The following is a 25,104-nucleotide window of genomic DNA, read 5'->3' on the forward strand; positions in this document are numbered from 1 at the left end:
CCCCCCCCCCCCCCCCTTTTAGAGAAATTAACTTAAATTAAAGAAATGAAAAGGAATGCTCATTCTTGGGTCTATATAATGGTGGACTGTATCAGAAGTACTCCAACATCTTTGGAGAATGTGGTCTCAAGTTCTTGCCAGAGAAATGTTCATTGTTAAAATCTCATTTTTCCTATGTTCTGCATCTGCCCATTCTCTTGTAATTTATTATTTTTGCTGGTTTATGTCTCTAATTCTTGAATCACACTTGGCTTTTCCATACATCTCTCAGGTCATGGGCTTACTTCCAAAGCTTCCTCAGCAAGCACAACTACTTCAGACAGGTAACAGGATGCAACATGTTGCTTAGTGTGGTGTATTAAATGCTATTATTGTATTCTTGTTTCCATTGAATGGGTCAATTTGGTAGATGATCACCCTCCCACCCACTGTTCTTGACTTGGTTTTCATTATCAGGTCCTACTAACCACTTATATCAACGTCTTTGCAATTTCCCAGTAGATGTCTTTTTGTATGTAACTTCGTTTATCAAGATACATATTTATGCCTGATCGAACTTTTTCAGTGTGCTACACTGTTGGAGCATACTCGAAGTGGCTTGATGCATCATCAAGTGGGAAATCGATACTACCTTCAGTAATTGATATCCTCATGAGTGGAATGAGCACATCTGAGGATTCTGCAGCTGCTGCAGCTCTGGCATTTAGACATATTTGTGCTGGTACAAAATTTCTTTTCAAAATTGCTTTCCATTTAGTTCTGTATTTTTCTCGATCAGGAAAGTTAAAATTTTTGGTTTCAAGTGTGAACTACACCAGTAATTCTAGTAAAACTAGCATTTTTAATGGTGGCATGCCAATAAATTTCATAATTTAGACTACTTTACTTTCTTTCAGCAATCTGCACATTTAATTAAAAAAAAATTATTTTTGAAATTGCATTTTTGCAAGCGTCAGCATGCTGTGGTTTTAGAAATACTATTCTATGTGGTTGCCACACCCATATCCTTAGATACATGGGTGAGAGAATGAAGGATGCCTTTTTACCATGCTGCTAATGGTTATGGGGGTGACAACCACTCCCATTGATTTCTTGTTTGTTTAGCTTTGAGGAGTACTTCAAGTAGCATAGCCCCAAATAGAAAATAGATCCCGAATCGTTACTATCTCAAGCTTTATTATCACTATTCCACTTTATTAATTCATTATCTTGCAAGTAGATTGCCGAAGAAAGCTTTGTGGATTTTTAGATGGTCTCTTCCACATATATAATATGACAGTCAACGGCGAAGGTAGTTTGAAGGTGACTGCTGAGGACTCACTGCACCTCGTGGAAGCATTAAGGTACATATCTTAATAATGTCTTGAAGACGGTTGGTTGAACAGGATTTTATATTTGGACCAAGGTTGACTGTTTCGTTCTTTTCTTTTTCTTTTTCTTTTTCTTTTTTTCTTCTCTTTGCAGCATGGTTATCACTGAACTTGTGCCCGATCAAGCAAAGAGAGCTCTGGAGGCATTGTGCTTGCCTGTTGTCGCTCCTCTGCAGGTCGGTTTTTTTTCTTTCCCTTTCAAACAATTAGTTCATCTTTCTGACAAATTATAACAAATTTCAGTATTAATATTCAGGAAATTGTCAATCAAGGCCTAGAAGTATTGAATAAGAAGCCTTCTAATGATTTGACAGTCCATATTGACCGGTTTGCATATATATTCAGGTGTGATAAATGTCCAACCTTTGTATCTTCGTTTCTTCCTAATTCTCTTAATATATTCTAAATCTATTAATGGAATCAACTTTAGATATGTAAATCACCCCGAAGCTGTTGCAGATGCAATACAGAGGCTTTGGCCAATTTTTAAAGCCATCTTCGATACGTAAGTTTTTTTAATTGAGTTAACTACATATTACGTTCTATTCTAAACTTCCTAACTGGTTTTATTTAATGATTTGATTCTAGCCGTGCTTGGGACATGCGGACAATGGAATCTCTTTGCCGAGCGTGTAAATATGCTGTAGGTTTGCCGATCTTCTTTTTGGTGGCTCATTAATAAAAGTATTCGTGGTTTGAAAACTCACCTGGAAAAAATTGAAACTAAAAAGGAGTGACTTGGTCCGACTTGAATTGTATTGGCTTGATTTGGACTGCATTCACTATGGTTCAGATAATATTTGTCATAACTAAGGGTGTCTCGGCAGTGACTCAAGATGTTGCATATTGCATCATACTTTCAGTTGGATGATCGATAATGAAGAATAGCTGTAATATAGCTATCCCTAATGAATACTAAAATATATCAACTTATGTAAACTCCGTTAGCGACTTTGATTCATGTCTAGATTGTAATAGTATATCAATGTCTTATTTTGAGGCACTTATTGAGTGGAAATAGTTATGTTAGTAGTGTTATGTTTCATGAAAAGAAACAATTTGTTCGGTTGAATATATTACCAGTTTACTTTCTGTAGGTGAGAACCTCCGGTAGATATATGGGAGTCACAATTGGAGCGATGTTGGAAGAAATTCAAGGTCTATATAAACAGCACCATCAGCCTTGCTTTCTTTATCTATCTAGTGAAGTTATAAAGGTTTGGGCCATATATCTCACCTTGCTTTTAAATTTCGATTTGTGTAAAGTTCATAGTTAAGCTGCCAATTTCCCTTGCAGATTTTTGGATCTGACCCATCTTGCGCAAGCTATCTCCAAAATTTGATCGAAGCATTATTCATGCACACGACACGTCTTCTCACAAATATTCAGGTAGGCTGCAGGTAGCTTATAGATGTAATCTTTCTCAACTCTGGTGCTATTTGAATTGCTAATTGGTTGTTCCTGCTTTTGTTTGAAAGGAATTTACTGCTAGGCCTGATATTGCTGATGACTGCTTTCTCTTGGCTTCGAGATGTATACGCTATTGCCCCCAATTATTTATTCCATCTTCAGTGTTCACAGCTTTAATAGATTGTTCAATGGTGGGAATCACAGTACAGCACAGGTATATACTCATCTCCCAGCTCTTGTTCTCGTGAAGGTTTTCATTCTCGGGTCACTCAGGAAATCTGATCATGTTCATCACATTTCTATAGTTGCGATTGATACTGATCGACCCTTTTATTTTTCTCCGCAGGGAAGCCTCAAATTCAATATTGACTTTCTTGGCTGATGTATTTGATCTTGCAAATTTAAGCGAAAGAGAGTATATATCTAGAAGGGATGCAATAGTTATACCTCGAGGTTGCGTTATCCTTCGAATTTTGATTGCAGCCTTGACGGGGGCATTGCCAAGTTCTCGATTAGAGCCGGTATTTCTTGTTTTCATGTGAATAATTGCATGAGCATTTTAAATTGACAATGCTACCTGTATTAGTCACAGTTTACTCTGCCCTTCTCCATTGTCTGTTAAGAATCACTTGATGATCCCATCCCTCTTTCCCAGGTGACTTACACACTACTATCGTTAACTCGAGCTTATAGAGCGCAAGCATTGGAGTGGGCGAAGGAAAGCGTCTCTTTGATTCCATCAACGGCTGTTACTGAAAAAGAGCGGTCAAGATTTTTAAAAGCGTTATCAGATGCAGCATCAGGGTGCGACCTAAATACACTTGCTGTACCAATAGAAGAGCTCTCAGACGTATGTCGACGAAATAGAAACGTTCAGGAGATAGTTCAAGGAGCTTTGAGGCCTCTTGAACTGAATCTGTTGCCTGTATCATAGAGAGGGGGAAAGTGGGGGGAGGGGTGTTACAAAGAGGAAGGCCATTTTGCAACGGCCTGGGCTTGCCTCTGCCATATAGTGTTGCGTTGAGGTGCAATGCCGGTTGGTTCTATTCTTTTCTTCATCTTCATCCTTTTTTCTTTTTACCCTTCTTTTTCATTTGGTGTATCCATTTCCTTTCCAGTCTCCAAATTTTAAGGAGAATGTTCATTTTTTATATCTTCTTTAATGAGAGGTGGTTGTAATGAGAAAAAAAACTGGTGGTGGTCACATGTTTTTATTCCTTCTTTTTTCTTTTTTTTCTATGTTGTCTCTTGGGATGTCATTTTTATTGGGGGTTTAAATGGCTTTGACGACGACACAGTTGTAATTTATTACAGTGAATGAAAATGAAACTTTGTTTCTATATGGTCCTTTCCTCCTCTCTCCATTGTATATTGCTTTTTGTCCCAAATTTTTGTCTGCTTTTGAGCCTCCCTTTCTCCATCTTCTCCTTTATTTCGTCGACTTGGAATTTCATGTGTTGTTGATCCAGCCGCACCTTTCAGTACGGCTACTTTATTATGACTTCACTCCTGTCACTAGTACTGTCTTTCTCCTTGTGGTTAAGGTAATGACTTCGAGCATGACCAGCTCCCATAGTGTGACGAGCAGTGTGTACAAGGTCCTATAAAGAATTCCGACTGATCGATGATTATTAGTGAGTCTTGACTTCATGCAGGTGAGTTGTAGCCTATAGCTACTTTCTTATGACTTCACTCTAGTCACTAGTCCTGTCTTCCTCCTTGCGGTTAAGGTAATGACTTCGAGCATGACCAGCTTCCATAGTGTGACGAGCAGTCCATCTGACGGGTTTTTAATATTGAGAATATAAATTATTTTTAAATAATCAAAATCCTTTTAAAGTTTAGATTCACTTCTTTAACTAAATAGAGATTTGTTTATATAGGCTATTCTAGTCTTAAAATTTTCCTTGAAATATAATTTTTAAAACATAACCCTTTTGAAAGTTTATAATTTATAACATTTTTTAAATAAAAAAAATGCATTAATTAATTAAATTTGACGATATCAGTGTATCCACCAAAATTCGGGTAAATTTTGAGCATAACTAAAAGTCAAATCTAATCTAGGTGGACTTCAAAATAACTTATTCTAAAAAAAAAAAAGAAAAAGAATTAATTCATAAAATAAAATGAATCCCATTACTTAACCCAGCCGCCACAATTATAAATTAATTAATTATATATATTATATATATATATATGGAAAATTGAAACATATTTGGTAAAGTAAAGCACCATCATTTTCAACCCCACCATATGAAACTTCTTGCCTTTCCTGAGAGAAGATAAAGATTCTGTTATTTTTTTAATAAATAAATAAATAAATAAATAAATAAATAAATATTTGAATAATATAATTAGTGTTTGTTTACCGCGAAAATGAGAGAGAAAATAAAAGAGGGCGGATTTTGGCGTCCGATTCGCAAGCTTTTCCATGGTCAATTCGAGATCAAACCAATTTCCTTTCCGCGTCTCCCGTTTCTCTCCCTCCTATATTCATCTCTCTTCTTCTTCTTCTTCTTCTTCTTCTTCTTCTTCTTCTTCTTCTTCTTCTTCTTCTTCTTCTTCTTCCAGCCTTCATTCGCAAGCTTTCTTTGTTTCATTTCTTCATCTTTTATCTCTGCGCTGTTCATTCATCCTGTTCTTATTGATCTTCACTACGATGTGATTCATTCGCTCTCGGCCTGCCTCGAAGCATTTCACGGCTGGCTTTGAGAATTTCCTCGATCTTCTTGGGGTTTCCTTCGTCGATTGGATTCTCAAGCCGAGCAGCAGCAATGGTGTATGCATCTACTCCTAACAAGAACATGCACGCCCTTCTAACAGCCAAACTCACCAAATTGACTCTCCCTTCCTCTTCTTCTTCTTCTTCTCCTCCTCCTCCTCCTCCTCCTTCTTCATCCACGGCCGCCCTTCTTGACTTCGACTTCTCTGACGTATTCGGCCCCACGAATTCCTCTTTACCATCTTTCCCCGGGGACCCACAGCACAATGAACAACAACCAGCGGTCATTCATAACAGATCTCACTCGTTTGTGGGTCCGTCTCCACGGTTAACTCCCCCTTCTTCCCTTTCTTTTTTCCGAGAAGTTAAATCACAGATCGAGGAGGAAGAAGATGACCTTGAAATCTCAACTGGCGATGGAGTTCAGAAGGAGAAGGGGGCGGATGAGAGCGAGAATGACGGTGGAGAAAATTCAGAGGGGAAGGTTGGAGTTGGGGATTTCGATATTCTTCGAGTTGTGGGAAAAGGGGCGTTTGGGAAGGTCTTTCTAGTGAGGAAGAAAGGGGATTCGAAAGGAAACGGTCCCAATAATGATGGGATTTACGCCATGAAAGTGATGAGAAAGGATACCATTATAAAGAAGAATCATGTGGATTATATGAAGGCTGAGAGAGATATTCTCACAAAAGTTTCGCACCCTTTCATTGTTCAACTCCGCTACTCTTTCCAGGTTCTAACATTTCTTTCTCTTCTACCTCCTTGATTGCTTAGACGAACTTGTATTTGCTTATCTTTGCGTGTTTGTTTTGATTCGCAGTCCAAATCAAAACTCTATTTGATTCTTGATTTCATAAATGGGGGGCATCTGTTCTTCCATCTGTACCGGCAGGGGATCTTTAGGTACCTTCCAATCTCAGTTAGGAACTTGTTTTTGATACTTTAGGAACATTGTTTGATCTAGATTATGGGTTGTTTTGATTAGTGAGGATCAGGCAAGGGTCTATGCTGCTGAGATCGTGTCAGCTGTTTCGCATCTTCATGACAGCGGCATTGTGCACCGGGATCTCAAGCCTGAGAACATTCTTATGGATGCTGATGGCCATGTAATGTCATGGCTTTCTTCTTAAATTGTACTGGCTAATGAATTTTCTTCCTGTGTTCCTGAATCTTGAATGTTTGTGCAGGTTGTCCTTACGGATTTTGGACTGGCAAAGGAAATTGATGAATCGAGTCGGTCGAATTCGTTGTGTGGAACAACAGAATACATGGCTCCGGAAATCTTGCTTTCTAAAGGTCACAACAAGGATGCTGATTGGTGGAGTGTCGGAGTTCTTTTGTATGAGATGCTTAGTGGCAAGGTACGTGAATGGCGAGTCTGTCCTAAGAATGAGAACTATAGGAATTTCAGTGAACCTAGTTTAGAAACTCAACCTCATTTGTGATGCTTGGTGTGAGATCCCCACGTCGGTTGGAGAGGGGAACGAAGCATTGTTTATAAGGGTGTGGAAACCTCTTTTTAGCAAAATCAATGAGGCTGACGACAATAGGGCCAATATAGACAATATTTGCTAGCGGTAGGCTTGGTCTCTTATAAATAATATGAGAGATAGACACTAGACAGCGTGTGAGTGAGGACGCTGGCTCCCAAGGGGGGGTGGATTGTGAAATCCCATGTTGGTTGGAGAGGGGAACTAAACATTCCTCACAGGGGTGTGAAAACTTCTTTCAAATAGCGAAGACATTATGTCCCCCAAAGGAGTGGATTGTGAGATTCCATATCGGTTGGAGAGGGGAACGAAACATTCCTTATAAGTGTATGAAAACCTCTTCCTAGCAGACGTGTTTTAAAACTGTGAGGCTGACGACGATACGTAACGGACCAAAGCAGACAATATTTGCTAGCGGTGAGCTTGGACTACTAGACTTGGCAACTCTGAATTGGAGTCCCTCGCCACTTCAGCTGATTCATTATCACAATCCAAATGCTTGTGTTTATTGTGGCTGCTGATGTTTGCTTATGTTTTTTACTATATGCAGCCACCATTCACACACGCAAATAGAAAGAAGCTTCAAGAGAGAATAATCAAAGAGAAAGTGAAACTTCCACCATACCTGAGCACTGAAGCTCACTCTTTGCTCAGAGGGGTAAGCTGAGAGAGAACTCCATTTTCGTCTGTTTTAATCTATATTTTCATGACCGATATAATGGGAGTTCTTGTTCTTCACAGCTATTGCAAAAGGATCCTTCTAAAAGATTAGGAAGTGGACCCAACAGAGGGGCGGACATAAAAAATCACAAATGGTTTCGACCTGTGAACTGGAAGAAATTGGAATGTAGGGAGCTGCAACCAAAATTCAAGCCGGATGTCAAGGGAAATGACTGCACGGCAAATTTTGATAATTGTTGGACGACGATGCCCCCCGACGACTCGCCAGCTCCAACGCCAACCGATGGAGGACACTTCCACGGATACTCGTATGTTGCTCCAGACCCTTGGCTTTCATCATCTGGATAGATAGATTGGAGATGAGGACAGGGGAATGTTCTTATTATACTATACTACACTGGTAAATGCAACTGTATGTACATGTCCTATACTATACTGCCATTAAGTTATTGCTTACTTCACAATCTCTCCGGTAGTTTCAAATATGTATTCTAAGCTTTCTAGTTCTTTCTCTGTCTCACCATGTGATCAAAAGTCTTGGATATGATATGAACAACGCTGCATTTTTTTTTTTTTTTACATATATATATTCTCTCTCAAGTGTTAATTAAAGTTGATTTTACACTTCTTGTCACTCACTTTATTTATTTGGATCCATTTCATCTTGTTGCATCACATCACATCATTGATGGATTATGACTTTAAAAAATGTTGAACTTGCATCCATGTTTCACTTTGTTTGTCCTCAAAGATTAAAGTGTGAAGTTTGGTGACTATATTCATTTAGATGTCTAGAATGGTCTTTTGTCAACATCCCTAAATTTTTTCCATTAGGTTCGGAAATTGTTAAAAACATAGAAAGATAAGATTCCAAACTATAAATTAATACCATAGAGGGAGAAAAAAAAAAAAAAAAAAANAAAAAAAAAAAAAAAAAAAAAAAAAAAAAAAAAAAAAAAATAGAAATAATGTTCAAAGAAAACGAGATCAGATTCAAGAGTAGCACATGCTTGAAACTAGGGGGTTCCATTAAATTCTATAAGGTAAGGTTCTGCTACTATTAATTAGAAGCTTTAAATCTCATTTAAATCCTATTGACCACAGGAAAATGGAGTAAGCTTGGATTTCATGCCTAAAATAGACTCAAACTTAGTTAAGAACAATGGTTTCAAAAGAAAGGGTGAGCTAAAGCTCAGAATTCATTGCACAAATTTTTACATCGAATAAAGGTTATTGAGGATAAGATGAAGAGAACCAAAACCACATAAATATACAGAATACACGGCCCCGATACCCCATACTATCAGAGATAAAGATATGTCAAAACAACGGACAGCCATCCTGGGGAATTTTGCCTCCTTCCCTCTTTTTCACATACATTATCCCAACCACCACCCATTTATCCAACTTGGATATTCTTTCCTTCAAACTACAACCGAGCCCACGAGACAACACACCCACCAAATACAGTCTTTTCTAATTCTAACAGAGAATAGCGTGTCAGTAACCAGCTACCGACAAGAACAGCGAAATCATCAAGAATCTAGCTTACACAGATGCCATCAAAAACATGGAGCAACTCCCTTTTAGCGGGTCTGCACTGGATCGATCAGATTCAGTCGCCTAATAATTTCTGTGCTCTCTAGCCCCATTCTCTCTAATTAAATTGTCAATAACTTTTCCCAGATCTGTAAATTATCAAGCAGCACTTATGATGCCCTCACCATTATTGAAACTAGGCATGGACTGGAAAGTTGAGTGTCTTGTTGAAGCCTCCCTCTGCTCAGATGTTAATGCAAGGCGAAGAGATAGAGCTGATGACTCCATTGCTGAGTTTGAGTTCAAGTTTGGAGTTTGATCAGAGGAATAGATGGAATTCGTGAGGCCAAGCTTCAGTGGTCCATCTTTTTCTGTGCTTACTTCTCCAGGACCACCACCCTTTTCCATCGGATTCTTGGTTGGAGTGGCAAATGGTGTTGGCCCAAATGAAAATGGCAAAGTTCGCACCGCCGGAATTACATTGTTCTTGGAAATTTCGAGTTGGTTTGATGGAGTCAAGGAATGGGATTGAGAAGCAGTTTCTTGAAGCTGCACCGAATTTTCAACCATAGGAACAGCCGTGACCTAATAGGAAGGACAGAGGAAAATCAGAGTTATCATGAAAATCGAACTTTGTTGGGGTTGGTGGGAGGTAAAAAGAGATTTTGGGTTATAACAGTCAAGTCCTTCATTTGTCAACTAAAGAACAGTAGCTAAACAAATCGAAATCAATTACGCAATTTGGTCTTTTAAAGGTCAATGTCCGCCTCTAAGAAAATGTACGACTGAAACAAAATTTCGATCCATCATCATAGAGTAATTCGTCATGGATTTCGTAAATAGCCAGGTTACTTGATTATTAATCCAGTCATCTAGTTGACTTCCAATCAACGACCATTTTCAACTTGATCGTCGAAGAATTCGGGATGAAGACCTCCGATCAGTAATCAGATTCAACAATCAAACAGACGGCATATATAAATTGAATAGCAAGTATTCGTAAGTTACCGTGTCCGTCGTGATGTCAAAAAGACTAGATCTACGGCGACGGCGATTTAGATTGCTCCGGCGAAGATAGTATTTCTGAGCGTGGCTAGCGACCTGAGTTGGGGTGCGAGTCTTAACAAAGTTCCTAGAAATTCCTCTCCAATCCCCCTTCCCCACTTGTTGCAGTCCAATTAAAAACAGCTTGTGCTCCTCCTCAGTCCAAGGCACACCTATTATCATCGACACAGTAAATTCAGAAGGAAAACTCCAGTTTCTTTCCGTACGTTCCGATCACATAACAGAGCTACTCTACTACTCAGTTAAATATATCGAAAAATTGAACAATAAATAAACCAGAAGAATCAGGAGGAAAAGAACAAGAAACCAGAAGAAAGACAGAGACAGAAGGCGATCGGAGATCCGAAGCTGAGTCGTACCTCGCTTGCGCTCACGCTCGCGGTTCCCACAGGCGTTGGGAACAGCATCATCCGCAGAGGCATAACCAGCAGCAACAACATCTTTGTGATCGACGGAAACGGGGTCGTTCATGTCATCGTTGGCGATTACATCGGCGGCCTCATGAGGTTGCTCGTACTGCGACAGATTATTCAAACTCACACTCTTCCTCATCGAATCCACCACCACTCTGACACCAAACAGCATGATCTCACCAGGACCTCCGCCACCGTTCTCGGTGGCGGCGGATTCGTTGACGGCGGCGGTGATGCTTCGCATGATCACGTGGAGACGAGGACGATGAACACAGGGTTGACAGCGAGAGGGTTTGTGAAAAGCATAAAAGTGGAGAGGAAACTTAGCGGATACGAATGAGGGAGCAAATTGCAGAGAGAGGCAGGTGTATATATAGGAGGAAGGGGAAAGAGACGAAGCTCAAGCTGCACACGCGGCACGTGGTGGTCGCTGCAGACACGCCTCAGGATAAAACGTGTTGATTCTAATTTTATATATTTCTCGGATAAATAAAAAAATAACCAATATTAATTAATATAACTATTTAAACATATACCATTTATTCCTTACATTATCATATTGTTCATTTAAATTGGATCTATATTTCAAATTGTGTGCTTCACAATAATATATTATTATTCTTAATATAATACTCAAATTAGCATGTTAATTCTATTGTTACCATAAAAATAATATACTATAGATTTAGTTGTCAAATGTTTGAATATCACATATTGAATTAAAATAATTCTTTTAATGCGATGTTAACTTATGTTAACTTTACCTCAATTCCTACAAAATTAAATAAATAAAAAATTGGGGATGTTCTTTACAATCGAGCAGCTTTGCCTCTCTCCTTCGCTGTAAGGGTCAAAAGCCCACCGATTTTAAAACGCGTCTACTAAGAACAGATTTCCATAAGCAATGTTTCGTTCCCTTCTTCAACCATTGTGGGATCTCACAATCCACCCCTTGAGATTTAGTGTTCTCGTTGACACACCCCCTGGTGTTTGGCTCTAATACCATTTGTAACAGTCCAAGCCCACTGCTAATATATATTATATATCGTTGTTAGCCTCACGGTTTATAATGTGTCTACTACAGAGAGGTTTCCACACTCTTATAAGCATTGTTTCATTCCCCTCTTCAACCGTGAGATCTCCCATTTACAATCAAGCATCATTTCCTTCGTCAACTCTTTTATCGAGATACTATTACCTTGACCCATGATGACTTTTTTTATTGATTTGACGATTAGATTTCTCTATAAATAAATAAATAAATAAAAAAAGGGTGCTTTGATTGGAAGTAATCACTAGTGAGAGGGCAAAAATGACTTCCGCCCCTAATGTTTAGTTCTCTCTCTTTTTAAATTAACTTACGTCATTAAAAATATAACAAAATTCAAAGAGCATTTTAAAATAGTACTATGAATATTATAAGTTCCCTAAGTATATAATATAATTATTATCTAATATGTGAACTCCGATACCTCTAACATTTGGTATCTCTTCACGCATCTCAAGGAACCTTTTTTCAAAAAAAAAAAAAAAAAAGAAATGATAATAAAAATAGATATAATGTCGTTATCTTATATTATACAGTTGGCGTAATATTTAATTCCCAACTTCCAATTATTTAAAATTCCTATTTTCAAATAACGTCATTTTAATTTCATATTTATAATGAGATATGATTTAAAAAAAATAAAAATTGTCGGGAAAACTGCGACTTATTAATAAATAGATATCTATATACTTTGATTAATTATATTATACGTAGTTTATTAAAATTTGGTAAGATAAATTATATATTTAAAACATTGGATTAAATAATATAAGTTCCAAAGTAAGAGATTAAAAAGATAATTCTATTTTTAAAAGGAAAATAAAATCATGTAACACTTACCGTGTTACTCCACGTGTTAATGAACTTTGACCACATCAACGATCCAACGGCTCCTGATGGTGGCCGGCCTAATGGCGCGCGCGAGGCGCCGAAATAGAGCGAAATACCGATTTTAGGGTTCACGCGGGTACGTGATTGTGGGATCTGATGGTGGCAATTTGGTAAAACCGTAAAAGCGAGGATTTGATCTCTTCTCAAATTTTCAAGTCTTCTTCGTCTCGGCTTCCGTCTGAAAGTTCCCGGAAATGTTTCAATATGGGCGATTTCGAGGTAATTTTTCTGTTAAGATTTTCAATAAATCAACTCAATATAGGCTTTTTGCTCCTTTGATTCTTTTTCTCATTTCGGAATGTTTTGATTTTGTTTGTGTTTCTCTTTTTCGGAGTTTAATCTTGTTGGTTATTGGATGCTTAGATGTCGACGGCCTTGAAGAATGCCTATGCGTATGAGGCCGCAATACGGCGAAAGAAGCGGTGGCGTTGATCATGGTTTTGGAGAAGAAAGGTATTCTGTTTTGATAGGAAATTTTTTCACGAATAAGGATGAAGCGCTTCTGATGCTTGTTAGACGCCCAAAGAATACTGGATTCTTTGATTTTTTTCTAGTGTTTTTCGTATGTCTGCTATTTAGAGATTTTTAGGCCTCATATTTGGTAACTAGTACAAATGTTTATATAACCGTTATCTACTTCGGTTTCTGGTGTTGATTTCCTGAAAAGATTGTTCGAAGACACTTTTTCGGTCTTCTTTTATTCTGTGTGCTATATAGAGGAAATCAGTTGATTAACACTTGTCATTGTTGAGGATTATTGGGAGTGAGTCCCACATTGGTTAATTTAGTGGAAGATCATGAGTTTATAAGGGGGGAATATACTATTTCCATTGGTTTGAGGCCTTTTGGGGAAGCCTAAAGTAAAGCCATGAGAGTTTATGCTCAAAGTGGACAATATCATACCATTGTGGAGAGTCGTGACTCTTAACATGGTATCAGAGTCATGCCCTAAAGTTAGCCATGACAATAAAATCCTTAAATATCGAACAAAGATTGTGACCCTCGAAGGTGTAGTAAAAAAGTGACTAAAGTGTCAGAACAAAGAGTGTACTTTGTTCGAGGGCTCTAGAGAAAGGAGTCGAGCCTCGATTAAGGGGAGGCTGTTCGAGAGCTCCATAAGCCTCAGGGGAGGCAAGGATTGTTAGGATTGTTGAGGATTATTGGGAGTAAGTCCCACATTGGTTAATTTAGTTGAAGATCATGGGTTTATAAGTGAGAAATACTATCTCTACTTGGTTGAGGCCTTTTGGGGAAGCCCAAAGTAAAGCCATGAGAGTTTATGCTCAAAGTGGACAATATCATTACCATTGTGGAGAGTCCTGATTCCTAACTTGTGTGATCTTGTGATCACTTATGTAATAATCTAGTACCTTTCTATTATGATTTACTCTACTATGGCTGTGCAACTTTTGGTAATTTCAGTGGTTTACTTTAGCCTCAGATTGGAGAACCAGACGCTGTAGTGATAATCAAAGATATTGGGTAAGAGTTGCGAGAAGTTACAAGTAAATTGGAGAAAGTGATGAACAGGAAATACAAACTGTGAATGAGAATAAATTGGTGGGAAATATTACTACCAAGATAGACATATCATTACGGCCTCAGAATTCTCTTGGTCGTAGTGAGTCCACGATTATCTTAAATGGTTCTCCTCTGGAACAAGCGACATCTCATGACTTGTGGAATGGACATGTCAGGTAAGTGTATGTTAAAGGTGCACGTGGGACTAACTTTTCCTTTAATAAAATGAGTAGCAATAAAGCAGAACCTTTTAGAAATTACTATACTTACATAGAAATCTGTTCTGTTGAAAAATCTATTTTCTTGGACAGGCTAATGATTCCTCTCATGAAATACTTAGCAGAACTGCAGAAGAGATGATAAAACCTAAGCGACATGAGCAAACGTGTGTGTTGAATATGAACGTGATGCAGAAAGATGATACTGATACTTGAGTGAGACTTTTCAGAAAAAGAAAAAGAGTACTCAGACATGGGATTAAATATTATCCTTTAAACAGGTCAGCCATGAGAATGTACGAAATATCAGTCTTTTATTTCTCCAAAATTCCATTATTAAATATCAGTTGTCAGTCAGCAGATAATTCTTCTATGATGATGATCACGATACTTATACTCTGAATTATAAAACTACAGAAGATAAAAATATAGATAGAATCTGCAATCTTAGAAAAGCTCTCCAAATCAGGTCCTTTACTAGCGAGGCCATGGAAATACATTATCACCTGTTCTTCGTTGCTTTGGAATTCCATTTTCAGATAACTTTAATCAATCGAGGGAAAGTGCTTACACCACATGTAGATTCCAAAAGTGATCTAGGAGCCAGTGAAACCTTTTAGAATGCTTGCATCTCTACAAACAATGAAATTGTCGTAGATAAGTTGAATATGATTTAGCCTAGAATTTTTGTACTTCGACAGTTTGAATCCAGCTTGCGAAACTGATATTGAAACTGTTAATGGCTTGTTAACTAAGTTTGAGAGAACTGCTTCTGATTTGAATGATGACTCCCACAGGCAACGTTTAAACATTTACTTTCTCAAGCACACAGTTTGTAGAAAGCACAAGGACTTGTTGAATAATTCAGATGGTAATTCTTCTTGAAATTGGAGCATTTAAAAAGGAAGATGGGGACGGTAGAGACTTAGAACAGAAGCTTCATGGTTGAAATATTTTAAGACAGTCGGCAACCACCATGCTTAGCACGTCAGGTTGGTTGTTTCTTCTTTTTTGAAATTCTATTGCGCTACTATAATTTATTACCTCATAGTTATATCTTTACTTAATAATTTAATTTGAAACTCACTAGAAAGCTCTTGAATACTGTGCTGGAAATTGTGCTCTGCCTGAAATGGAGCCTTACGGTCCAGACCATTTTATTTGCACTTCGAATCTCTAGATCTTAATACATTCTCACAATAAAATTCTGTTGCTCATCAGATAATTATGCTACATTCTGACCTTTTCCTAAATTTGTTCACCTCATCAGTTTATTTTGATCCATCATATTGAGCAATCAATGAGCTGGATAAAGTCTGCATTCTGTTCAATTTTTAGGTATAAAACAAGATGAACACATTCCAAAGTTGGATTTTATCATAAAACATGTAAGTTCTATCTATGTGGTAATTCAGTGGTCGTGAATTCGTAATGTCCTAGTGAATGATTCAAGAGTCTTTTAGTCATGTTTAAATCTTGAAGGTTGTTATATTCAATAATTGTAGTTATGTTTAGCTGCTTCTCCCTTTTCCATCATTAGAATAGAGTTGTTTCTTTCCCCTCCCAAGCGTTTGAATGTGCAAATGAGACTGCTCTTCCAATCGCATTGCCAGAGTATCCGTCAAGTGAGGGTTGATTGACACTTTCAAACATTGTTTTGGATAGGCAATAGTCATTTTATAGTCAATAGGAGCGAGTTAAAGAAAAAGAAGCTTAGCGTTTATGGATACCATTTCCTTGCTGTCCCAAATTCTAACACTCTCAATTTGGAAAGTGAAGTACTACAAAATGTTGAAATTCTCTATTGCGCGATGTGTCTGGACTCTTGAGGGGGCTAAACACAATGGAGAGATTACAAGCAAGTTGTCCATTCATGGCCTTACAACCAAGTGGTGCTTGTTTATGTAGGAAAGTAAGGGAAACACAAAGCCAGTTACTAGTCCCCCTCCCCCCCTAATGCATAAAGTGTTGAGGAAGGTTCCTTTCCCTTCTTTTGACTTCTCTTGAGCTTCCGTGTGGAACCAGCTTCAAAGTAAAGACAGATTATATGGAGCAACACCGATAAAGCAATTACTTGGAGTTTTTGGCTTGAAAGAGTTAACGAATTTCCATGAGAGGGATGGACTCTAATTGGCAAAATTTGAATGCCCCTCCTAGACTTCCATTCCCCTTCCAGTTTTGCTTGCGATTTACGCTTATTTGGATGCCTTTCTGTTTACTCCTTCTAGGGGGATAGATTGATTCCTCTTCTTTTTATAATCTAAACTTATCTTTATATTTTTCATCTCAGCCTCTTTGTAGACTTTTCTTCAACGTCTCTCAGCTTTTCCCCCCTTTGAGTTCCTCTTTATAACATTGAAAATATAAACTGCCTACCATAGCTTTTTAGCTGTCAAAAGTGTAGTTTTATTGTGTTAAAAAAAAATTAGTTAAGCTTTTGGGAAATTTTATGTAGTTCCAAATTCGTCACCTTTATGTAAGGAGGAAGAAAAGAGTGCAAGATCACAGGTTCTTCTCAAAAAAGAATATGAAAGAAGAAGCTCAAGTAGGTAATAACTTTTTAGTCGAGTGGTCGAACTTTTCAGCCTAAAGTGAGCATCTTATCCTGTCTGGTAGCGAAGTTAGTGGCAGGCCACAAGGCCTTCAAAGTATCGTCCGTAGAGCATGCCTCTGCATTGCCTTTTTTTTTTTTTTTTAATCATTTCATGGATCATTGCTGCTCTGTTTTTACAGAAATGCTAGTTTTTGCCTTCAATTATGCGTTAACAAAATCATATCTTGTTCTTTCTAACATTTCATTTTTAACCCTGACTGGCAATTAGATGAGTTTAGGGGGTTTCTTATACGACTGTTCATATTAGTTAAATACGTATCATACACTAAATAAGTTTTTAGGCCTTATAGTTAAACACGAAGAAACAAGATCGAAAAATTCTGATCATATAACCGAAGCATAAGTTTCTTGATTTTTGGAAGTAGGCTTCTTTAGTATAAGTAATATAGCGTTTGTTAGTCAATAAACACACTATGAACCAGAGGGAAGGGGTGAGGCCTTGTCCCCATGCATCTTCCTTCCTTCTGCATAGTCTTCTTTTTTAAGAAATACATTATATTGCTGAAGTGTTCACAAAGCATTGCTTAACATGATGAATAAGTATTGTATGAATATGAATGTATTACACTTAATGGTCCTTTCATATTAGTCCATATCTTATGTGTGTGTGTTTTTCTTCTTTCTGCACTTAAAACCCAAATGGAGTACATCTGTAAGCTAAGTGTAGAAAGGTTTGTTGATTGTGGGTCGAACGTGAACATAATAAAGATCAAATTTGGTGGGGAAATTAAATAAGGGCTAAGAGAATTCTCAAATGTGAAAGAAATCATTAAAGAATTTTCTGACAGCTTGATCCAGGCCAAAATGGTGGCAGTGTTATGTACAATACAGAACTGGATAAGGTTGGAGGAAGAAGCCCTTCCATTAATTTTTAAGATAGTTTTGAGTAAGCTGTAATGTTCACTACATCTAACAGTTGAAAGTCTGAAAGTTACCGAGGGTTAAAGTCGGTAGGTGGAAATGGAAAAGGGTAAATATTCTCTCCCATCCATGATTAACTTTTTCAGATCAGTTTGATGTGATACGGCAACAGCAAGCACGGAAAACTCTAAAATCAATTTTTTCTTCTGTAATATCCTCTCTCATCCATAAATATATATATATATATATATATGATCTTCATCCATTATTAAAGTAACATCCGAATATACATATAATAATTACATGTAATCCTTAAAAGCGAACTGGTTTTGCTTTTAAGATGCATTAATCCATATTCTTTGATTAGATGTTGAGAGAATTATTACAAAATGACCAAAATGAAAAAAAGATGAAATATGAATAAGTACCTGTATATGTTCCGAATTATCCCTCATAATTTGTTATATAAAACTTTCAATGCATGTATAAAAGGCTATAAATTGTAGAAAAACATCATAATCATCAACCGCATATTTGTACTCTTTTCCACTTTTAAGTATTGTTTCATCTGTACATATCAGTAATCACCATTTCGGTATAAACTTCTTGATTATAATTTCCAGAAAACAAATAACAATAGAAGAAATGGAAATTCAACTTTATAACTCATTGAAAATTTTCAGATCACTTGGTTCTTGAACATACCAGAGATAAATCAACATTGGGATGGATTTGATTGCTTCAGCAACACAAATCATGTTTAGCTGCTTTCTCATCCCTCGCTAGGGTTCCAAGGGGATGCTTCAGACTCCCATGGCAAAGGAAAGTGAAAATTTGTAGGTGTAAGCCTGTATTATAAACCAAGTAAAAACTGTTTGAAGTTCAGTAAATACCATATTCGGTCATCTAAAAGCTATTACCATATGATGTGGCAAGGAGGAGAAAGATTCAAGCCCATAGAAATTTGCATATGAACAAAGAAAAAAAAGAGAGTGATGAAGCTTAAAGTAAAATAAAAGAGAATGAATTCAGTTCAGAATTTACTCTTTAGTGCCTCCTAGTCAGATCGTTCAAGGAAGTGCTGGCATCGGAGACAACCCTGGATTCACCTTGCCTCACAGCCAATGGATTCACTATGAAGCCACCCCTGCGCTGGACCTGAAAGCTATGATTCTCCAAATTTATAGATCCAGCATCCCCATTAGTTCCATGGCGATCACCTCTGCTACGCATTGGAGCCTGTGGAGTTACACCACTGGGAATTGCAAACTTTGGTGTTGAACCTCTGCCATTTGCTCTCTTCCAAAACCTTGAGCTAAAAAAATCAGCTGCAGGCAGCATGCAACATGTGATTCTGGGGGTGTTGGCATTAGACATCCTTCCAGTTGATGCAGCCAGATCATATGAGATCTCATCTAATGCCAGTTCCAGACCATGCACACGCGTCTCCAGGGATCTCATTCCATTCTGTGAACTCCCAATGAAGTTCTAAATGGTGGATTAGACAAAACAAAGGTGAGATATATTGCAGCGAATAATCGATATATTGAACATTGCAAATAATCAAGCGCTGACAGTAATAGCAACGCAATTTTGAAGTTGGACAGAAAATTGTACTTCAATAAGAAATATACTCAGTGATCTGTCGTTTGGAGTTGTCATATTCCAGATTTGAACATACCTTGTTCTCTGTTTTTTTCCTTTTTGATGATACACCTTGTTTTATGTACTATGCGCCTTGAATATTTCATTTTGGATTCAATGTTCTATGTGCTTGTCGTCAATTGATTTCCAGTATTCTAATGATTCCAATTTCCAAGGAGCGATTTACTATATTGATGCATGCATATATATGCCTTGCATGATTATCATCTTTAGAATGGGACAATGAGGAAAATATACGACTTAACTGAGGGCATGAATCAAGCATAAAGAAATGAAAATAAAATTCAACTTCAACACGTTTCTTCCAGACTAAGAGTAAAGTTTTTCAGGATTTGGTGCCAACCTGGAGGATGTCTAGAAGACTGGATTGCTGCTTTTCTATTTGATTAAGCTGATTACGGATCAAATGCAATTCTTCAGAGTCTTTGTGGTTCCTGTGCAGATCGTCGGTTGCATTACTTGCTACAACAGTCGATTCAGGGCCCTCCTCGGGACAGGGAACTACGCGAGATCCAGACCTGAACCCACCGAATTTAATTATCTTATCGTCAGAAATCTTATTGAAGAGTGCCCGTTTTGTTTCTGGTTTCGAAATCTTGGTGTTTTCACTAAACCTTCTATCTGGTATGTATTCATCTGTTTCCTTCAGATCCCCTGAGGGAGACTTCCTAACAGAGACCTCCACCTTCCAGTCCAGAGGCTTCTTACGCTCAACCTTTTGGAACATTGACAAACTTGTTTTCTTGTCACCGCCGTTCAAAGCGCTTCTACTTCTCGCCGTCGTCGCAGACGAGGCATCGGGTGGTGTAGACCTGCCAACTAGGCTACTATTTTTCCTCGGAAGAGGAGCATCAAGACAAGCAGAAGAAATATTCTTGGATCCAGGTAGATAACGTCCATCACTAGCGATTTCTTAAACATAATAAAAGACCAAAATGATCAGAAGAGTGTCAACAATTTCAAAAGACATGCAGGAAATTAGCAAAACATTTACTGAAGATAATGTTTAAACATGCTACCTTTCGAGGAGGATTGGGAATAAGGCGCAGACGCCTCGTCCGAGAGATCAGGAATCTGCTTCCATGCCTCCAGCATCTGACTCATCGCCTCCCGTACGGCCTTGACCTATATCACAAATTTAGAAAAACAAGATCAAATATCTGAATTCGATTCATAACTAATTTTTAAAGCCATTAAAAAATTGAAACCTTATCGAATCGCCGACTCTCGAACGTTTTCAAGCAACCAGCCTTGAATTCCGCCAGAGCATCCCTCTCCACGACTGCTAGTTTACCCAGCGCCTCCGCCGCTGATTTTCTCGCCGCCCAATCCTCACTGCTAAGGAATGTAACCAAGCACGGGACCAAATTTTTCAGAGCTCCATTTCCGAAAGCTCCATCCAATCCAATAATACTCCCGATCATTGTCAAGAGTGCCGCCTTTGCCTTGAAACTCTCGCATTTCAAAAGCTTCTCAAATCTCGGCAAGAGTTTGCCGAGCTTAAGCAGATCCGGATCCGGTGCTGCATCAATTGCCGAAGCCAAAGACAAAGCCGCCCCGACCTGCGAATTGGAATCCTGCTCCGTGAAAAGCGAATCAGTTAAAGGCTTCAAAAACGTCGAAAACGGCGGTTTAGTGACATTAGAAGCTAATGCCGCTACAGAGCTAACGCACGCGGATCGAACTGACGAATCAGGATCACGGAACCGGCGAGTAATATTGGAGAGAATCTTCGCAAGGTAAGGAGAAAGACAATTTCCATGAATCTCTGAGAGAACAGCAAAGAGACGAACACATTGCTTCCTCACCAGCGATTTATCCGAGGCATCAATGGCGTATATACAGGAAAGGAAAATCGGCAAGGAACTAACGTCAAGACTCCGAGCAATAGATTCAAGCTCGGATGCAGCAAGAGAATAGGTATCTCGGTCGGAAAGCTTGGTGAGGCACGAGAGAATCCGAAGCTTCAGGCTCTGTGTCACGGAGGCGGAGAGAGGCATGGCGAGTGGAATTGTAGACGGATACAGAGTCAGACCTCAGGCGCGAATACGCTCGAAATTCCGGCAACATTGCCGGACAGAACCCGGTAGGTAGAAATGTTTCTCGCGGGGAGTAGGGGAAGAAGATGGGATCGTGTGGAGAAATAAGCAAGAGTGAGAAAACGCGGGTGCGGCATTAAATTATATTTCATATAATTAACTTATAAACCTAAATTCTAAATTCTGCATTAAATTAATCATAAATTTATACTTCACACATATTTACATTTATTTCTCTCATAACCTTCAAATAAATAAGGAAAGGAAACAGAAAAATAAAAATAAAAATAAAAATAAAAATAATTTATTTTAATTTTCTAAATATCAAATAAATAAATAAATAAATAAATAACTATTGATTTATATTATTTAATTTAGGTAGCAATATGTTAGGTTCGACGGCCCATTTTCGGACAAAAGAAAGCCCAAATGAGTTGGACATAATAAACGACGTAGTTTCATTGGTATTTTAAGAGGCATTTTGACAAGGGTGGGCAAGGCCGGGAATTTAGGAAAACGGAGGGATATTTTGGTAAATATTTAAATCAAATCTCGGCCCTCTGTTTTTCCTAGTCTGTGGAAAAGAGCGAGCGAAGCAGAGTAGTTTCCGTTATCCATTATCTCTCTTTCTCCTTCCAAGGTCGTCTTCTCAATTATCCTCGCAAATTAGGGTTTTTCGCGAACTTCTTCCCTTCATTTCGATTTCAACTCTTCAATCATGGTTACTGATTCGATTACCAATGCTTCAGTTTCTTTGGCTCCGAACGCTGGGGATTTGCCCTTGCCCAAGAAGAAGAGGGTGAGGACTCTCTCTCTCTTTATCTTCCGACGTAAATCTTCTAATTTTTTTCTTTTAATTTTAATGCTTTTTTCTTTTCTTTTTTCTTTTGTTGATGTTCGACGGTTGGTTTTCTTTTTCTGATATGTCGTAACTGTTTTGGTGGGGGGTTTCAGGTTAGGTATTCCAAATTGAAGCAGTCCAAGCTTGATGTTCGTCGGGAACAATGGCTTTCTCGAGGTATAACTTATAATTATGTTTTCTTTTGTTTGTTAATTGCATATATGTATGGAACGGGATTTATGCTTGTGAGAATTTGTGTTTAATCGATTTGGGTTCACGAGTTATAGGTGCTGTAAAGAACAAAAAATGGAACGAAGACAATCGTCTTGACTCAGTGGTCGTTAAAACGAGGAAAGATGATGATCTTTCCTCTAATAAAATAAATTCGAGGGAAATAGGAGAACAGAACAACAGATCGGTCCACCACCACAGCGATTTTTCAGAGTCGCCGTCTAATAGTCCCCCTAGTCTTGGGAGTAGTATCCTGTGTGGTAATGATTCGGTTCCTCACTTTACTGGGAGTAGCAGTAGTAGTAGTTGCCGAAGCAGCTCTAGTGGTTGTCAGTCGGGGAGTCTAACGGAGGAGGATGAAGGAGATGATGACTGCTTGGATGATTGGGAGGCTATTGCCGATGCCCTAGCCGCCACTGACAAGCAGCATGATCAATGTTCAGAGTCTTCCCCTAGCGGTAATATTGTTTCTCAATTGGATTCTTGCGGAGACAGCAGAAATGAGTTGGGCGTAGGAGATGGTGACTCGAGTATTGAACTCGGGAAAATTGTGCAGAGGGCTTCGATGAATTGCCGAGCATGGAGGCCTGATGATGCCTTTCGTCCTCAGAGTCTGCCTACGTTATCAAAGCAGCTTAGTTTACCGAATACAGACCGGCATTTTGGATATGGAGGCATCTCTTGGGCCTGTGGTGGTGTTATGCCTGTGCCTACATCTTGTCCAATTTGCTTTGAAGACTTAGACTTTACAGACTCGAGTTTCTTACCTTGTTTCTGTGGATTTCGGCTTTGCCTTTTCTGTCATAAAAGGATTCTTGAAGAGGATGGGCGCTGTCCTGGTTGCAGGAAGCCATATGATCGTGACCATGGTGACAATGAAACAAATGTAGATGGTGGTAGCCCAATGTTCCTGTTGGCACGTTCTTATAGCATGATTTCAAGGTCTTAGCTAGTGTCCAGTTTCTGTGAGTTTNACCTTTTTTTTTTTTTTTTTGTTCGTACGTCTCTTGGGTATTATGGTGGTCTGCTCTGCTTTCATAGCAATAGATGTGGCATTTGGGTGTTGAAGTATGGTTATGAGATTGAGAACCTTTAAACTGATTTGCTTCGTACATGAGTGTGGTTCTTATCTTATGATACATTTGCCAATGTAGAGGACTTATTTCGTACTTGATATGTGCATAGATGAGGTGGTATAGAAAATACATGGAATAATGATACAACATTTATTTTTGTCCGCATCTTATTTATTTGTATTTGCATATATTTCATAGAAATGCCTGAAACTGTTCTAGTTAGTACTTTCCTCCTTATTCTTGCTGGTTTTGTGATACTTAGTGTCGTGATTGACTACTCATATATGGTTTTGTAGCATGTGGCAAGACTCCCAGGAGAATATACACGCTAAAATGAAATGTGGAAATATTTGTAATAACTTCTATGTCACACAACTAATTGTTCAATGCTTTTGATGTACATAGCCAGCACCAGCAGTTGAATGTCTGAGATCAGTCAAAGGTAAAAGCTTAACTTGTTTTGCTTTAGAGTTTAGACATGTTGGTTTACTATTGTTTTAATGACTGTTTTAGGATCTGAGGAGTGAACACTGAACGTGGATTGTTATAGAAGAATCTTTGGTTTGATGCACTTTAACATATCTTCATTGGGTTATAGTTCACTTTTTTTTTTTCTTCATAAACTACTCTTAGCGCTGATGTTTAATGATTGGGACCCTTAATTGTAACTTTTTGGTTCTAACCTGTTCTATTTTGACAGCGTTCTTTTTTATGTATGTTGATTCTTCTTAATAAGAGTGGGTTCCCTTTTTTCATTCATTTCAAAATGAAAAAAGAACATTTCTTCAAAAATTTATGTCTAAGAAATTATTAGCTAAACTTGAAAGACAGTGATGCAGATGACAGTTTGAATTAGATGGATTGAAATGCCACTTTGAAGCTTCTTGATGAATGACCCATTTTATTTCCCTAATACTAAGTTTATGGTTGTGTTTTACTGAATATAAAGGGTCTTAGCGTCCGTTCTATACTGGCAGTGGCGGGACATAGTTGCTGGAAGGTAGATTCTGTAATTGGTTGATTTTTCCACAGAAATAAATTTCACCATGTAAGCTTGTATATCATGTATTCATTAGGGCATTGGGTAGATCTGCCTTTGATTGAGGTCCCATTATCTGTTTAGCTTACGATGGATTGAATAATGTGATTGCTGAATAACTGCAGCTATGGGCTTTTCTAATTCTTTTGAACGAGAACAAGGGTGCTGATCTCAACTTATCTACAATTCTCTATGTATATTGGGCTCTCTGTCACATAGAGGTAATTATGAAGGATAATCCCATGGCATGTAGGTATGAGCCACTTCTATACTGGGTATTCATTTGCTGTTGATATTGACTTAGCTGGTGCAAGTTATTAAGAAGATATTGATTGTTGATGGGTGGTCTTTTTAGTTAAACTATAACAA

The 25,104-nt window shown here is 38.1% G+C and overlaps 5 protein-coding genes and 1 long non-coding RNA gene across 11 annotated transcripts in view; 4 read left to right on the forward strand and 2 right to left on the reverse strand.

Moving 5' to 3' along the window:
- Positions 1-4,124, forward strand: part of LOC111793327 (transportin MOS14-like) — a 13,343-nt gene extending 9,219 nt beyond the window's left edge. The window contains exons 16-27 of the mRNA XM_023675166.1: positions 272-323; positions 566-721; positions 1,220-1,343; positions 1,465-1,546; positions 1,627-1,715; positions 1,801-1,875; positions 1,959-2,013; positions 2,468-2,587; positions 2,668-2,760; positions 2,850-2,995; positions 3,128-3,302; positions 3,437-4,124. Coding sequence (XP_023530934.1) covers positions 272-323; positions 566-721; positions 1,220-1,343; positions 1,465-1,546; positions 1,627-1,715; positions 1,801-1,875; positions 1,959-2,013; positions 2,468-2,587; positions 2,668-2,760; positions 2,850-2,995; positions 3,128-3,302; positions 3,437-3,715 — 1,446 coding nt within the window. The 3' untranslated portion in view covers positions 3,716-4,124. The remainder of the gene's footprint in view (positions 1-271; positions 324-565; positions 722-1,219; positions 1,344-1,464; positions 1,547-1,626; positions 1,716-1,800; positions 1,876-1,958; positions 2,014-2,467; positions 2,588-2,667; positions 2,761-2,849; positions 2,996-3,127; positions 3,303-3,436) is intronic.
- A 1,221-nt stretch (positions 4,125-5,345) lies between these two features.
- LOC111794089 (serine/threonine-protein kinase AtPK2/AtPK19-like) lies at positions 5,346-8,251 on the forward strand. Its single transcript, XM_023676220.1, has 6 exons — positions 5,346-6,236; positions 6,324-6,406; positions 6,489-6,609; positions 6,691-6,864; positions 7,544-7,651; positions 7,735-8,251. Exons 1-6 carry the CDS (start codon positions 5,559-5,561, stop codon positions 8,020-8,022), a joined length of 1,452 nt encoding a protein of 483 aa, XP_023531988.1. The 5' UTR covers positions 5,346-5,558; the 3' UTR covers positions 8,023-8,251.
- A 589-nt stretch (positions 8,252-8,840) lies between these two features.
- Positions 8,841-11,022, reverse strand: LOC111794075 (transcription factor MYB1R1-like). The gene is made up of 3 exons (XM_023676204.1): positions 10,638-11,022; positions 10,222-10,430; positions 8,841-9,798 (listed from the first exon to the last, which is right to left on the reverse strand). Exons 1-3 carry the CDS (start codon positions 10,933-10,935, stop codon positions 9,373-9,375), a joined length of 933 nt encoding a protein of 310 aa, XP_023531972.1. The 5' UTR covers positions 10,936-11,022; the 3' UTR covers positions 8,841-9,372.
- A 1,686-nt stretch (positions 11,023-12,708) lies between these two features.
- LOC111793326 lies at positions 12,709-18,749 on the forward strand. 3 transcript variants are annotated; one of them, XR_002814923.1, is made up of 6 exons: positions 12,709-12,849; positions 12,994-13,083; positions 14,066-14,327; positions 14,463-14,650; positions 15,167-15,361; positions 18,528-18,749. It is a non-coding gene; the product is annotated as an uncharacterized LOC111793326 (long non-coding RNA). The 3 variants fall into 3 exon arrangements; XR_002814921.1 differs by lacking the exon at positions 18,528-18,749 and adding an exon at positions 17,772-18,056; XR_002814922.1 differs by lacking the exon at positions 18,528-18,749 and adding an exon at positions 17,772-18,056 and having other exon boundaries at positions 14,495-14,650.
- LOC111793325 (TORTIFOLIA1-like protein 3) lies at positions 18,361-21,695 on the reverse strand. 3 transcript variants are annotated; one of them, XM_023675165.1, is made up of 6 exons: positions 20,718-21,695; positions 20,529-20,634; positions 20,124-20,421; positions 19,853-20,027; positions 18,889-19,332; positions 18,361-18,715 (listed from the first exon to the last, which is right to left on the reverse strand). In XM_023675165.1, exons 1-5 carry the CDS (start codon positions 21,507-21,509, stop codon positions 18,892-18,894), a joined length of 1,812 nt encoding a protein of 603 aa, XP_023530933.1. In that variant the 5' UTR covers positions 21,510-21,695; the 3' UTR covers positions 18,361-18,715; positions 18,889-18,891. The 3 variants fall into 3 exon arrangements, with proteins under 3 accessions (XP_023530933.1, XP_023530931.1, XP_023530930.1); XM_023675163.1 differs by having other exon boundaries at positions 18,361-18,692; positions 19,853-20,421; XM_023675162.1 differs by having other exon boundaries at positions 19,853-20,421.
- A 418-nt stretch (positions 21,696-22,113) lies between these two features.
- On the forward strand, positions 22,114-24,911 carry LOC111792615. 2 transcript variants are annotated; one of them, XR_002814830.1, is made up of 5 exons: positions 22,114-22,347; positions 22,503-22,566; positions 22,677-23,585; positions 24,102-24,138; positions 24,210-24,911. XR_002814830.1 is itself a non-coding variant. In XM_023674134.1 (4 exons), the coding sequence occupies exons 1-3, from the start codon at positions 22,267-22,269 to the stop codon at positions 23,567-23,569; spliced, it is 1,038 nt and encodes a 345-aa protein (XP_023529902.1). In that variant the 5' UTR covers positions 22,114-22,266; the 3' UTR covers positions 23,570-23,585; positions 24,102-24,911. The 2 variants fall into 2 exon arrangements, 1 of the variants encoding a protein (XP_023529902.1); XM_023674134.1 differs by having other exon boundaries at positions 24,102-24,911.
- The last annotated feature ends 193 nt before the right edge of the window (positions 24,912-25,104 follow it).

This window comes from Cucurbita pepo, chromosome LG04, assembly GCF_002806865.2.
Source record: "Cucurbita pepo subsp. pepo cultivar mu-cu-16 chromosome LG04, ASM280686v2, whole genome shotgun sequence".
NCBI classification, from domain to species: domain Eukaryota; kingdom Viridiplantae; phylum Streptophyta; class Magnoliopsida; order Cucurbitales; family Cucurbitaceae; genus Cucurbita; species Cucurbita pepo.

Coding starts and splice junctions, on each gene's coding strand:
- LOC111794089 (XM_023676220.1), top strand. CDS start 5,559: ATGGTGTATGCATCTACTCCTAACAAGAACATGCACGCCCTTCTAACA. Junction 6,237..6,323: donor AACTCCGCTACTCTTTCCAG/GTTCTAACATTT, acceptor TTTGATTCGCAG/TCCAAATCAAAACTCTATTT. Junction 7,652..7,734: donor CTCACTCTTTGCTCAGAGGG/GTAAGCTGAGAG, acceptor TGTTCTTCACAG/CTATTGCAAAAGGATCCTTC.
- LOC111794075 (XM_023676204.1), bottom strand. CDS start 10,935: ATGCGAAGCATCACCGCCGCCGTCAACGAATCCGCCGCCACCGAGAAC. Junction 10,431..10,637: donor CGAGCGTGAGCGCAAGCGAG/GTACGACTCAGC, acceptor CGATGATAATAG/GTGTGCCTTGGACTGAGGAG. Junction 9,799..10,221: donor TTGACATCACGACGGACACG/GTAACTTACGAA, acceptor CCTTCCTATTAG/GTCACGGCTGTTCCTATGGT.
- LOC111793325 (XM_023675163.1), bottom strand. CDS start 21,509: ATGCCTCTCTCCGCCTCCGTGACACAGAGCCTGAAGCTTCGGATTCTC. Junction 20,422..20,528: donor TTCCCAATCCTCCTCGAAAG/GTAGCATGTTTA, acceptor ATTATGTTTAAG/AAATCGCTAGTGATGGACGT. Junction 19,333..19,852: donor GTCTTCTAGACATCCTCCAG/GTTGGCACCAAA, acceptor TCCACCATTTAG/AACTTCATTGGGAGTTCACA.
- LOC111792615 (XM_023674134.1), top strand. CDS start 22,267: ATGGTTACTGATTCGATTACCAATGCTTCAGTTTCTTTGGCTCCGAAC. Junction 22,348..22,502: donor CCTTGCCCAAGAAGAAGAGG/GTGAGGACTCTC, acceptor GGGGGGTTTCAG/GTTAGGTATTCCAAATTGAA. Junction 22,567..22,676: donor GGAACAATGGCTTTCTCGAG/GTATAACTTATA, acceptor CACGAGTTATAG/GTGCTGTAAAGAACAAAAAA.